Below are 14,719 nucleotides of genomic sequence, written 5' to 3' on the forward strand. Positions count from 1 at the left end.
CAAAAATAGCAGAAATATTAAACCTATCTACCAAAGCAAAAAGGAAACAGAAGGAAATTCCATCTCCAACGGTCCCATGAAATACCTTATCCGATAATTATCATGTGCTAGGAATTTGGTAATTATGCCAAATTAGAGTAGCACAGCATAATTTGGTAATGATACGGAAATAGTCAAATAGAGCAGTGGACCAGAGTAGAGATTCAGCAGCAGTATACTCAAGTAAGGATGAGAACTGATAATGTCAATAGCCTAAAGAGGATTTACTTAATGTTTGATTTCAGACAACCAGTTAGCCACCTGGAAAAAAATAAATCTGGATTCCTCACTTTTTTAAACAAAAATAAACTCTGCTCTGGCCAAAAAGAAACAGACGTTTTGGGCAGCCCAGGTGGCTCAGTGGTTTAGTGCTGCCTTGGGCCCAGGGCGTGATCCTGGAGACCCGGGATCAAGTCCCACGTCGGGCTCCCTGCATGGAGCCTGCTCCTCCCTCTGCCTGTGTCTCTGCCTCTCTCTCTCTCTCTCTCTCTCTGTTGTGTGTCTCATGAGTAAATAAATAAAATCTTTAAAAAAAAAAAAAACAGACTTTTTCTAGGAAAACCTGTATATGTGTGTAGGTCAATAATCTTGTAAATATGAACAAATTCGGGTATTTTGGGGACACCTGGGTGGTTCAGTTGGTTACGTGTCTGCCTTCGGCCCAGGTCATGATCTCAGGGTCCTGGAATGGAGCTCCTCATCTGTCTGCCTGCTTCTCCCTCTTCTTCTCTCCCCACCCCCAACACACTCCTGTTCATTCTCTCGTGTGTGCGCATGCAAAAAACAAGTAAATCTCTTTATAAATAAATTCAGATATTTTTATACTTGCAAAAAAAAAAAAAACTGGAAATAACCTAGATGTTCATTAGTGGTTGATGGGTTAACTAATTTATAGTACAACAAAGAAACTAAGTATGTATCCATGAAGACAAAAATGTGGAGACATTTATATGTGTTGGTCATGGAAAGATCTGGAAAATACATTGTCAAGTTAAAAAAAAAAACTGTATACTCAGTATGTTCCTACTGTGTATATGGCTGTTTTTATAACTATAGATTTCACAAATGCTCAGATAGGCCTAGAAAGTTTCTAGAAGGATACAGTTGAAAGAGTTTAGTAGTGGTTGCTGCAGGGTCAGCTGACATTCTGAGATGGGGAAACTTACCCTTCATTATATGCCTTTGAATTTTTCTATATACTTGTATTTTTTAATTTAAAACCCAGGTAATAAAAATAAAGGGAAAAATACACTATGTACATTTCTTAAAGAGTCAGTTAACAAGTGTGCTTTAAAATTTTAATTTTAATTTAAATTAATTTAAAATGTTAATTTAAAATGTTAGTACTTAACACTGCACTAACCATAAATAAAATAAGCACTAAACCTTAATATTATAAAATTTGGGTCTTTTTTAATCCAAAAATCATCAGCTTCTAATAAAACAATACATGTGTAAATTGAGTGACATTTGGTTTCTCTTCTATCCTTTGTTAATTCAGTCTGAAACATTAATATCTATAGATGATCATCTTTGTCTTAAACTTATATACTGTGATTCTGGCATACCTTATATATGTGTGCTTTCTCTAACAGAAAATTCAGGAGCTGGAAGCTTCACTGCATGAAGCTAAAGAAAGTGCTTTGCACAAGGAAAACAAGATCGTAAAGATGCAGAAAGAACTTGAGATGACTAATGACATAATAGCAAAACTTCAGTCGCAAGTTAATGAATCAAATAAATGCCTTGAAAAAACAAAAGAAATGATCCAAATACTTCAGGTAACTTAATGAACTCATTCTATAATAACAAGGTGGTTTTTTTTTTCTTTTACTGTTGAAATGGAGGATAATTTGGGTGTCTGATCTTTGAACTTCCTGTTACCTATGTACACTTGAAGTTCAGTACTCAATCTTTAAAAAAGCAAGTGGAAATTGAGAAATGAAATGCATATAAAATATTTCCATATAAAATGATTATTTTTATATTCCTAGAAAAAATATTTTGTAAAAGATATATAAAGATTATTCTTTATACTTTAAAATGTAATTTTCTTTTTCAAAGAAAAACCCACTTATCTAAATATTTATTAAGTAAATTTTAAAATCCTTTATTTTTTTATTTTTTAAAGATTTTGTTTATTTATTCACAAGAGACACAGACAGAGGGAGAAGCAGGCTCCATGCAGGGAGCCCGATGTGGGACTTGATCCCAGGTCCCCAGGATCATGCCCTGGGCTGAAGGTGATGCTAAACCCCTGAGCCACCCAGGCTGCCCCCTTTTTTTTTTTTTTAATTTAATCCCATTAGTAAGTCCCACCTGGTAGCCTGTGGCCTGACTCTGACCTGTTTAGGAAAGCTTGTCTTTGAACTTTGAACTTGATTGCCGTTAAACAAGTCACCTTCATTCATCACATCTTTACCACTTTTTTTTTTTTTTAAAGCCCCAGCCCTTCTCACATTTCCGTTGCTTGAGTCTGACCCCTAACAAGCACTTAAGTTTGCTATCTCTTCATTTCAGTTAAAATTAGGAGCAAGTCAAGAATGTCTGCTCCTTTCATCATTTTAACATTGTTCTGAAAGTTCTGATTCATTCAATAAGACATGAAACAGGCAATAAAAAACAATCTTGTAAAAAAAAAAATCTTGTTAAATGTAAAGCTAAAAGCCATGAAAATCAATTGGAAAGCTCTAGAATTTTTGAGAGAAATCATTTAAAATGTCAAATCACATTTTTATTCAGTCAAGATACATATCTGTTGAATATCTGGCATATGTTGGTCATTGCTCTAGATGTCATGTGTACAGCAATGGAAAGAAATAAAAGTCCCTCCTTCCTTCAAGGAGCTTACGTTCTGGTTTAGGAAAACAGAAAATAAGCAAGTACATATTTGTGTCAGATGGTGAAAAATTCAGTGGGAAAATATTAAGCGAGACGAGGGGTATATGGGTACTGGGTGGATGTGAGGGCATGAGGGAAGCAGACATGATCTTAAAAAGGGGAGCTGAGGAAAGCCACACCACTAAGGTTTCTTGAAGGGATTAGTGAACTGTGTGGTAGCAGAAGAGCCTTCTTAGCAAAGGAAATCGCAAATAGTGCAGGTATGTTTAAGAAACAAAGCCCATGTCTCCTGAGCAGAGTGAGCAAGGGGACAGAAGTGGGAAATAAGGTGAGAAGTAGCAGAGAGTCCAATCATAAAGGGTCTCACAGGCTGTTGTAAGAACTTTGTTTTTTATTTTGAGTAAGATGGGAAGTCATCAGATGATTTTGGCAAAAGGTTATGATGGTCTGATTGAATTTCTTAAAAGCTGCCCTTTGAAAATAGAATCCAGGAGGATGTGTTTGTTAATCTGACATACCAACTGCTACAACAAAGGGAACCAAACTGCAACAACTCAAACAAGAGGGAGCTTTATTTCTCTATCTCCTATAAAAGTGAGAATTCCAGGTTGGCAGATGGCTCCACAGGCTCATTTCCCTCCCATCCTGTTTTTCTGCCACCCCCTCAGGTGCTGTTTTCATCTGCATGGTTAAAGCCAAATTGTTAACTGTCCATGCCCTGGTTCATAGGAAAGGGACAGATAGAAAAGTTAAAAGTCATCTTAAAACCTCTACTCTTAAAGGCTCTGGCCCAGAAATGGGACACATCCCTTCCTCCCATATTTCTTGGAGTCAGAGATGATTCCAGAGTTTTTGGCCTGAACACCAGGAAGGATGGACTTGCCATTTATGGAGATGGGAAAGATTGTCAGAAGAGCAAGTTTGAAACCATGGGAGCTGAATCAGAACTAAGTTTTGGACATATTGATTTTGAAATGGGTACTGGGGACATCCAACTTGAGATATGACCAAAGCAGTTGTATACTTAAGTCTAAGAGAGCTCTAGACTTGTGGTGTAAGTTTGGGGGAATTGTCAGTATATAAGTCATGAGATTGGATGAAGGCATGAGCATAATGGGGAAGAGATAAGGAGTAACCAAAGGATACCAAGGTGGAGTAGCCAGTAAGTTGGGCAGGGGCAGTACAGCATAGAGTGCAAGACAGTGGTTACAGTTTCTTCATGTAAATAAAAGTATTTCAAGAAAGGAAGTAAGCAACAGATTTCTTCACATTCTGTCTAGATTGATACAGGCATCTATGGAGAGAGATATATTTTTGCTGCATACCAGGAATAACTATTTCTGGGTTTTGGCATTATATAACACCTATGGGGAAAGAAAGCAAAATTCAGGGTATTCATAAAATCTTTATACAGTTTGAGTTTTCTTTCATTTGCTTTTCGGTATTATTATAAACATTCTATAAAATGCAACAATGTGGGCAGCCGGGGTGGCTCAGCGGTTTGGTGCGGTCTTCAGCCCAGGGTCTGATCCTGAAGACCCCGGATCGAGTCCCACATCGGGCTCCCTGCAGGGGGCCTGCTTCTCCCTCTGCCTGTGTCTCTCTCTCTCTCCGTCTCTCATGAATAAATAAATAAAACATTTTTTAAAAATGCAACAATGTATTTAACTCAGGACTTGACATAAGAAAAAACTTTTGTTTAACCTATTCACCATTATTTGAAAACATCTTGGCTATAACTGTCCCAATATAATAAATAATGTAGGGTTTGTTAATTGAATAGAGAAGAAACTAATTTGAACAAATGAATCATTAACAATTTTGTTTAAATATTGATACATTTCCTCTGTTATATCATTACAAATTGTTTATATCAAGTAGCAGTGAATTGATCAAAACTTTAAACTGTGCTGGAAAGGCATCTGCCTTCTGCTCAGGTTATGATCTCTCGCCGGGGGTCCTAGGATCAGCCTGAGTCAGTTTCCCTGCTCAGCAGGGAGTCTATTTCTTCCTCTCCTTCTGCCTCTGCCTCCCCACTCATGCTTGCTCTCTCACTCTCAAATAAATAGATAAAATCTTCAAAAATAAATAAATTGCACTAGAACTTTATGGACATCCTGCATGATGAGAAAAAGATTTTGCCATTATTTATAATGGACACAAAATCTAAACATGTTTGAATGACTAACCTTAACAAAAAAAGTGAGGGCAAAGGATGTGAAAAGAAAAAAAAATTAAAAAATAGAACATGTGGTTTTATAAAAAACACATCATTTCCTAGGTTGGAATCTAAAAACTATATGATCCTAAGTTTTTCCCAAATTCATAAATTTCATGTCATTCAAATCAGAATTTCAAATAAATTCTTTTTCCAGTAGAGCCACAAAAGTTTAACAACTGAATCCATCCAAGGTGCAGATGATAAATAGGTGATGTTAACCAAGAAATTTGTTTTCTGTCTTTTCAGACAGTAAAACTGTTTAAGATCATCAATGTTTCTTGAGTGTAATTTTGGCCATGTGTTTGAAATACAGAATTCTCTTGTCTTTCATTTCTAATTCAGTATTTTCTATTTTGATTTACTTTACCTAAGAATGTTTTAAACAATGTTAAATATGACTGATTTATTTTATTATACTGTGGCAAAAAAAAATAATTTCTGCATTTCTAGAATATTTTGAAATTTTCTTTTTGGTGTCATAAATGGATACCTTTTATTTATTTAGAGAGTTCTTTGAATTTTTTTTTAATTTATTTATGATAGACACAGAGAGAGAGAGAGGCAGAGACACAGGCAGAGGGAGAAGCAGGCTCCATGCCGGGAGCCCGACGTGGGACTCGATCCCAGGACTCCAGGATCGCGCCCTGGGCCAAACACAGGCACTAAACCACTGAGCCACCTAGGGATCCCCTTCTTTGAACTTTTAAAATAATATGTAGACTGATAGCTCAATGGAAGAGAATAGAGAGTTTATAAATAGGTCCACACAAATGCAGTCAACTGATCCTTAACAGAAGAGCAAAGGCAATTCAGTGGAGAAGGATAGTCTGTCTTAACTAATGATGCTGGAACTGGTCTTCCACAAACAAAAAATCTTGACACAGACTTTCTATATTCCACAAAAAATTAACTCGCTTAATCAAAAATCTAAGTGTAAAACACAAAACTGGAAAATCCCCAGAAGATGAGATAGAAAATCTAGGTGACCATGGGTTTGGTCGTGACTTTTTAGATACAACACCAAAAACACTATCCATGAAAGAAAAAAAACTTGGTAAGTTAAACTCCATTTAAATTAAAAATACCTGGGACGCCGGAGTGGCTCAGTGGTTGAGCATCTGCCTTTGTCTCAGGTCATGATCCTGGGGTCCTAGGGCAGAGTCCCACAAAGAACTCTTAACAGTGATCACAAACAAGCCAATTAAAAAATAGGCAACAGATCTGACCAGACACCCCCCTAAGAAGATATACATGTGACAAGTATATGAAAAGAATCTCAGCATCATATGTTATGAGAATTACAAAATACCACTACATAACCTGCGATACTTCAACATGCCATAATGGCTAAAATCCAAAACACCACACTAAATGCTGGTGAGGAGGTGGAGCAGTAGGAACTCTCATTCATTGCCAGTAGGACTGCAAATGGGACAGCCAGTTTGAAAGGGAGTTTGGCAGTTTCTTACAAAATTACAACACTCCAGCCGGTCATATGCTCAGGGAGTCCCTGATATGAGCACCTGATTCAGAAGGTGGGGTTGAAGTGGTGCTGTGACTGAGCAGACAGTGGGCTCCTCCAAGAATGGGCTTCTCTTGCCCAGTCATCGACCTCCTTAAGCTGAGCATTTACCATTTATGGAAGTTTTGCACCTCTTTAGTCTGCTAGCCATGGTGTGCATGTAAATGTTTGTACAGCGGTTGGGAATAAACCCAACCCCCATAGAAACCCAATTTACCTGGAGGAATAAAGAGAACTCTCTGGGTCCCTACTTAGATGGGTTTTATTTTTTGTAATTCTAATTCTCCATTGTATGGCTGTGGTACAGCAATAAAAAGAAATGAGTGATTTATTCAGTAATAATAAGAAATGAGCTATCGAGCCATAAAAAGATATGGACAAACCTTAAATGCACACTTAATTAAAAGAAGCCAATCTGAAAAGATTTCATAATCTGTGATTCCAACTGTATGACATTCTGAAAAAGGCAAAACTGTGACAATAAAAAGATCAAGGCTCGCCAATGATCCAGAAGGGGTAAGAGAGGGAAGGATGAGTAGGTGGAGCAGGAGACTTTTAAGACTGTAAAACTATTCTGTAGGATATAGTAATGATGAACACATGTCATTAGATACTTGTCAAAATTCATATAGGGTACAATAGGAACAGTAAACTCTAAGGCAGCCTGAAATGTATCAGTATTGCCTCATCATTTGTAACAAATCATACTTAATAATAAGGGAAATAGGTGGGGGGGAGGGAGATGGAGCGTATGGAACTCTGTACTCTGCTCAGTTTTTCTATAAACCTAAAGTTGCTCTAAAAAATAAAAATCTATTTATAAAAAAAGAGCCTAAATATATGTAAATATGGGGGCACCTAGGTGGCTTAGTTAAGTGTCTGCTTTCGGCTCAGGTCATAATCTTGGGGTCCTGGGATGGGAGCCCGGATATCTGCTCAGTGGGGAGTCAGCTCCTCCCTCCCTCTGTCCCTCCTCCTCTCCACTTGTGCTCTGCTCTCAAATAGATAAAATCTTTAAAAGAAATAAAACTCAAAGGTTTTTTTAAAAACTAATAAATACATGTAAATATGTATTTGCATAGGATTTTTGATTCTCTAAGGAGAAAGTAGATACATTTACAGCACTGGATTTAACCATCTTTGAGTCCAAATATCCCAACAACACTTTATAATACTCTATACCTTGAATTCAGTTCTAGTTTGGTATTTATATTGCTATTCTTTTTGTTGTTGTTTCATTTTCCTGATTTGCTTTGTCTACTCCTTATTTTCAACTTTTCTGTTTCATTTTGTTTCTCTTTTTTATGATAGTCACAGAGAGAGAGAGAGGCAGGCTCCATCCACCGGGAGCCCGATGTGGGACTCGATCCCGGGTCTCCAGGATCGCGCCCTGGGCCAAAGGCAGGCGCCAAACCGCTGCGCCACCCAGGGATCCCCTTGTTTCTCATTTTTAATTGAAAAAAAAAAAAAAAAAGTCTTTTAAGAACTGAAAGGGCAACCCCGGTGGCACGCGGTTTAGTGCCTCCAGCAGCCCGGGGTGTGATCCTGCAGACTTGGGATCAGGTCCCACGTCGGGCTCCCTGTGTGGAGCCTGCTTCTCCCTCTCTCTATGAATAAACAAATAAAATCTTTAAAAAAAAAAAAAAACTGAAAGTCTTATGTTCTTAATTTTACCTTCCAATAGTTTCATGTATACCTCAGATATCTACTTGTTATTCGTTTTAGGGTTAAATTTTGTGCCTTTTTTGCTTTTCATATGTTTGGAATTTGCTGTTTTAAAATGCTCCTACCAAATAAGGTAGGTAACAGCTCTTTAAAAGTGCTCTGGAATTATTTTTCTTTTCCCTAAAAATTTAGGATAAAGTTGCTTTAGGAGCTAAGCCGTATAAAGAAGAAATTGAAGATCTCAAGATGAAACTGGTGAAAATGGATCTAGAAAAGAAGAAGAATGCCAAAGAGTTTGAAAAAGAGTATGTCTAACTGAACACGACTTTAATAGCTTAAGTTTCCCTTCTAAATTATATAAAATTTTTTGCTTTGGTTAACGTTTTAAAATACATGGAAATATTGTTACTGCTTCTTAAACTAAATACAAATATCCACAGATTTTAAACTTGTTAAATTCTTATTACATATGCAAAGTTTTTAAAAATAAGCATAGTTCTGGTCAATTACTAACACACCATGTTTTTTGATGATTCTTGCTGTCTTCTATAAACAGCTTAAAACCGGCCTTTTTATGCTTGAAGATGAATAATAATAACTATGTTATTATTATATATACATATATGTTATTATTATATGTTATATATGTGTTATATGTTATATATACATATATGCATCATATATACATTTATATGTTATATATATACCTATATATAATATGCATCTGTGTGTGCTTGGCGGTTCAACTAAGATTTCTGTTGGCTCTCTTAATTTAATTTGTTCTTCCTGTTGTGTTTTTATGTAAAATCGTATTTCCTTTTAAATTATGGTACCTAGTACCCAAAAGCATAACCTCTTTTTATTTATTTATATATACTACTGTACATAATGGCATGCCTAAAGTTCTTTATGATCTAATCTGATGAAAGAACATTAAACAGAGTCAGGGACAATGAATTAGAAATATAATATTGCCACTTATTTTTATATCACTTTACATACAGGCAGTTTAATCTCTCTGGTCTTTATATTCATAATCAGTTAGGATAGGTTTGTAGTAGAGGATTTCTTAAGATTCCTTCTGACTCCTGATGCTTTTTGTTCTTCCTATAAATATTTAACCATGATACCAAATTTGCCCGGAAAGCACTCAAGCTTCCCACATTCCATTAAGACTATTGGTTTTAGTGAAACTAATATACCCATCAAGTTTTTCATTATAAAAAGGCAATTTTAGAAGAGCCTGGGTGATACAGTCAGTTAAGCATCCAACTCTTGGTTTTGGCTCACATTGTGATCTCAGTATCTTTAGATCCAGCTTCATGTCTGGCTCCCTGTAGAATCTGCTTGAGTTTCTGTCTCCCTCTATGTCTTCCCCTCCTGCACTCTGTGTGTGTGTGTCTCTCTCTCATAAATCAATCAATTGATCTTTTTTTAAAAGATCAATTTCACATATAGAATAGAATCAGTAGATACTGCCAGAGTCTCTAAAGGCAGAAAGTATCTTGATTCGTAACTGCTGATTAACACTTAAGCCTATACAATACATAAAATGTCACTTTGTACTAGGGAATAGTGAGTAGAATTTGACCTCTGATTGTATCACATTAGACTAAAGCTGCAGCCAGGGTTTGCTTCCCTGACAATGTAGAAATAGGTGTAGAAATTCTCACTTTATGGTCTGGTAATTGTATCCAATTAATAGCTATTGGCCTTCCAGAAATTTAAGAAGAATTTTAAAAATTACTCTTGCAACAAAATAGAATACTTCCAATCTGATGGTGTTATAGCTATAAAATACTTGATACCAGGGAGTTATCTACTGCCACTTATGGGTTTTATGTCAATGTGATAAATCTTATTAGAAAATTCTCGACAGCATTTCTGTTTATCCTTCCATTAAAAATCGGTTGCTAGGCTTTTACATATTTCCATTGTTGTTCTTATTAGAATTACTTCTACAAAGGCCACTGTAGAACATCAAAAAGAAGTTATAAGGGTACTGAGAGAAAATCTTAGAAGAAATCAACAAGCCCAGGATACCTCAAGTAAGTAGAAAATGCTGATGTTTCGAGGTCCTTTCTGTCTTATTTCTCAATACACTTAGACATTTTGAAGACATTGTATATGTGACAGTCATGAATAAACCTGTTAATCACTAATTTAGAAAAAACTATCTTGAAATGAATTTATTGGGATCATATTTATTGTGTGACATCTCCTTAGTTTCCTGTAATCTCAACTGCTTATCCATTATAGATTCTTAAAAAATATTAATTTTACCTTTTTACCTTTGTGTTATTAGATCTTTACATGAGTAGAGTATCTTCAGTACTACAAAAGAATCCTGTAACTATCAAGGTAGAAGTACCCTTCCCAATAAAAACACAAACATGTTCTAATAGATTTTAACCATATGCACAGTAAAAATACAATCAGCACACAGTAGAAATAAGGAAATAATATCCTACATATTCTTAGCATAGAAAATAGAGTTGATGCTTACTTGTGAAAAACTTTCAAATTTATCTTAGACACAGTTTCAAATCTTTTTTTTTTATTTTTATAAATTTATTTTTTATTGGTGTTCAATTTGCCAACATATAGAATAACACCCAGTGTTCATCCCGTCAAGTGCCCCCCTCAGTGCCCGTCACCCAGTCACCCCCACCCCCCGCCCACCTCCCCTTCCACCACCCCTAGTTCATTTCCCAGAGTTAGGAGTCTCTCATGTTCTGTCTCCCTTTCTGATATTTCCCACTCATTTTTTCTCCTTTCCCCTTTATTCCCTTTCACTATTTTTTATATTCCCCAAATGAATGAGACCATATAATGTTTGTTCTTCTCTGATTGACTTATTTCACTCAGCATAATACCCTCCAGTTCCATCCACGTCAAAGCAAATGGTGGGTATTTGTCGTTTCTAATGGCTGAGTAATATTCCATTGTATACATAAACCACATCTTTATCCATTCATCTTTCGATAGACACCGAGACTCCTTCCACAGTTCGGCTATGACACAGTTTCAAATCTAATGATCAAATTTCTACGTATGCATTCCTCAACCTGTACCTTTTTCCATATTACTGCCTCTTGTGTTTCATTTGAAAAGAGAGGATGCTGAACAGTGTTTGGGACAGCTTTGTGTAGTAAACAAGCACTGAACTAAGGGCAGATTCCCCTCACTTCATGACTAGATGAAATCATGGGGATAATACCCGTCCTTCTAGCTTATGTATATACTTATTGTAAGGATCAAACTGAAAGTTGTGTGTGAAAGCACACTACAAATTCTGAATGTCAAGCAAACATAAGATAATACTTCTGTGTATTTTTATCCATTCACTTAAAAATAATGAGATAGTGTTCAAGATGTTGTCTAGTACATGTTTGGCCTGAACTTCTCTAGAGTCTATTGCAGGATAAGTGCACCCCTATCTGGAAAACTTCAAGGGATAAGATCGAAAACAAGCAAGCAGCAAGTATGCTTTTTGAAGGGTCAGGATAATTATTCTTGATTTGTGACTTTCAGGTACATATAGTATCTGAATTCAGAATAATTCAAAAGGAAATGGATATTGAGTATCTTCCCCGCACACACATAACCCTCTTGTAAATTGTCAGTTATGCAGTGGATTATTTTACTTTATAAGTACCTCACATTTTTATGCAGTTTTACCTAAGATTTACAAAACAATTCCTTACCTTATTTTCACACACATAGTATAGAATACTTAATAGTATATACTTAAAAGTATACTTTAATATACTCTTTAATTCAGTATATCGTAATAGTATAGCTTTGGTATCACTCTGAGTTTTATTTAGGTAACAGGTATATGTTGAGAATTTACAGTGTGCTGAATGACTGGTGGTGGACCCTGCACACATTCTGTGTTGCAGGAAGCCCTGCTGCGTTTCCACTGATGTAGAGGAGAGAGCAGTGAAGGACACCACTAACTAGGGTGATTGCTACTGCTGCCATGGTAGTGAAAGATTCCAGCGAGCAGTGTTGGGCTAGTGGAATTGGTGGGTAAAGAGAAGCAGAAGGACTCTAGAAACAATTAGAAGTGTTGATGAAAAAGGTATGGGAGGTGAGGTAGGAGGAGGGAAAGCAAGGATGGCTTCTAGGGAGATGGTGATTAAGATGTTCTGGTTTTTGCAGTGACTTCCTGCTCTTTTTGTAATGTTACTTTTATTTTGAACTCTGAAGATAATTAAAATGATCACCTATTTGTGTAATTTGTCTCCCTCACAGTTGTATCAGAATATACGGACTCTCAGCCTCCAAACAAACCCTTAACTTGTGGAGGTGGCAGTGGCATTGTACAAAGCACAAAAGCTCTTATTTTAAAAAGTGGATATATACGGCTAGAAAAGGAAATCTCTAAGTTAAAACAGCAAAATGAACAGCTAATAAAGCAAAAGAATGAACTATTAAGGTAAGATCTGCTTAGGGCAGCCCAGGTGGCCCAGCAGTTTAGCGCCGCCTACAGCACAGGGCCTGATCCTGGAGACCTGGGATTGAGTCCCACGTCAGACTCCCTGCGAGGAGCCTGCTTCTCCCTCTGCCTGTGTCTCTGCCTCTATCTTTCTGTGTCTCTAATGATTTAAAAAAAACAAACACAACAGGTCAGAAGATAAAAGCCCTAGCCTTTAGAAAATGGACACACGCACACACACACAAAAGGTAAGATCTGCTTATATAATATCAAAATTAGGTATCTGGCTATTATTACATGTGGGGAGCTTGGTGTATACACATACGTATTTTTTGCAGTTGACAACCCTTCACACGGGGGAAACTCATTTTTAGAGTAAATGTAATAAATGTCTTTTAAAAGGAATAAGACTGGTACCCCCCATTCCAGATGTTGGCTATCAATTGATCTATTTTTAACAAAGCCAAGAAACAGAAAGTAAATAAAGATCTTTGAGGGCCAGCTTAACTATACCACAAGTCTGCATACCCAAGTCAAAAGAGAACTCCTTAAGTCCATTACTGTAGCCTATTTGCTTTTACTTTTTAAACAGTTCTGACAAATTTAATTATTTGACTTCTATCAAAGATTAGAATCTTGTGCCAACCACTTTACTGTGATGATACAATAGAGGAAAAGTAGGCATTAAAAAAATAACTATACAAACAAGTAATTTTTTGCAATGAGTGCTATTAAACAGTAACAATAAAAAGCCACAAATAGGACCTTATCTGGGTATGGGGAAGAGTGATGATGAAGAAACTGATGTAAGAGTAGCTGTAGGGCAGCCCCGGTGGCCCAGCGGTTTGGCGCTGCCTTCGGCCAGGGTGTGATTCTGGAGATCGGGGATTGAGTCCCACGTCGGGCTCCCTGCATGGAGCCTGCTTCTCTCTCCCTCTGCCTGTGTCTCTGCCCCTCCCTCCCTCCCTCCCTCCCTCCCTCTCTCTCTCTCTCTCTCTCTCTCTCTCTCTCTCTTATGAATAAATAAATAAAATCTTAAAAAAAAAAAGTGTAGCTGTGGGAAAAGGGCAAGAGACCAGATAAAGGCTTTCAGTCAGAAGGAATAACCAATTGGTGGAGCTCAAAGACAAACCGTGTGGCCAGGGCATAGAGAACAAAACAGAGTTAGGTGCAAGGAGAGATGCCAGAGGTAACTGGTGTAGATTACACAGGTCACTCTGAAGAGGTTTGGGTGGTATCCGAAATGTAATGGGAAAATTACCTCCAGTGGAGGATTCTAAGCCAGGGCCTGATGAGATCAGATAGTGTCTCTGTCTGCTGAAGCAATCAAGGAAACCCAGTTTAGGAATCTATTTGCTGCAGTGCAGGCAAAAGATAATTTTGGCATGGGCTAGAATGGGGTCAGTGGGCATAAATATAAGGAGATAGATTTGAGAATTAAGTGTAGAGTTGTGTCCACAGACATGGAAGACCAGATCAAGGAGAGCAGGGCCTCTGGGACTTCCCTCTAGGTTTCTCTCTGCAGGAACTGGTTAAATGCTGGTGGCATTTCCTGCAACAAGCAAGACTATAACTCAGAAGTATGGTGTAATATATTTCTTTTAAAATAACAGAAGTACATTAAAGATTCATCTATTAGGGGATCCCTGGGTGGTTCAGCGGTTTAGCGCCTGCCTTTGGCCGAGGGTGTGATCCTGGAGTCCTGGGATCAAGTCCCACGTCAGGCTTCTGCATGGTGCCTGCTTCTCCCTCTGCCTGTGTCTCTGCCCACCCCCTCTCTCTCTCTCTCATGAATAAATAAAATCTTTGAAAAAAAGTTCATCTGTTCAGAAGACTAATGTATCAAATTATTGCTGCAAGGTATCAATAAGTAAACCACTCTGGATGATATCATTGATCCATTGGAAACCTAGTATCATACTCTAAGCTTTCTTTTTAGGACTTCATGATTACAATTTTTCAATTTACAAGGCCTCATTTCATTTTC

General features: G+C 37.1%; 1 protein-coding gene across 6 annotated transcripts in view; it reads left to right on the plus strand.

Moving 5' to 3' along the window:
* Positions 1–14,719, plus strand: part of CENPE (centromere protein E) — an 83,325-nt gene that overhangs the window by 64,334 nt on the left and 4,272 nt on the right. For all 6 annotated transcript variants that reach the window (XM_055342540.1, XM_055342541.1, XM_055342544.1 and 3 more), the window contains 4 exons: positions 1,635–1,820; positions 8,481–8,593; positions 10,239–10,336; positions 12,549–12,732. In XM_055342540.1, coding sequence (XP_055198515.1) covers positions 1,635–1,820; positions 8,481–8,593; positions 10,239–10,336; positions 12,549–12,732 — 581 coding nt within the window. The remainder of the gene's footprint in view (positions 1–1,634; positions 1,821–8,480; positions 8,594–10,238; positions 10,337–12,548; positions 12,733–14,719) is intronic.

This window comes from Nyctereutes procyonoides, unplaced genomic scaffold (assembly GCF_905146905.1).
Source record: "Nyctereutes procyonoides isolate TBG_1078 unplaced genomic scaffold, NYPRO_anot_genome, whole genome shotgun sequence".
Lineage (NCBI taxonomy): Eukaryota > Metazoa > Chordata > Mammalia > Carnivora > Canidae > Nyctereutes > Nyctereutes procyonoides.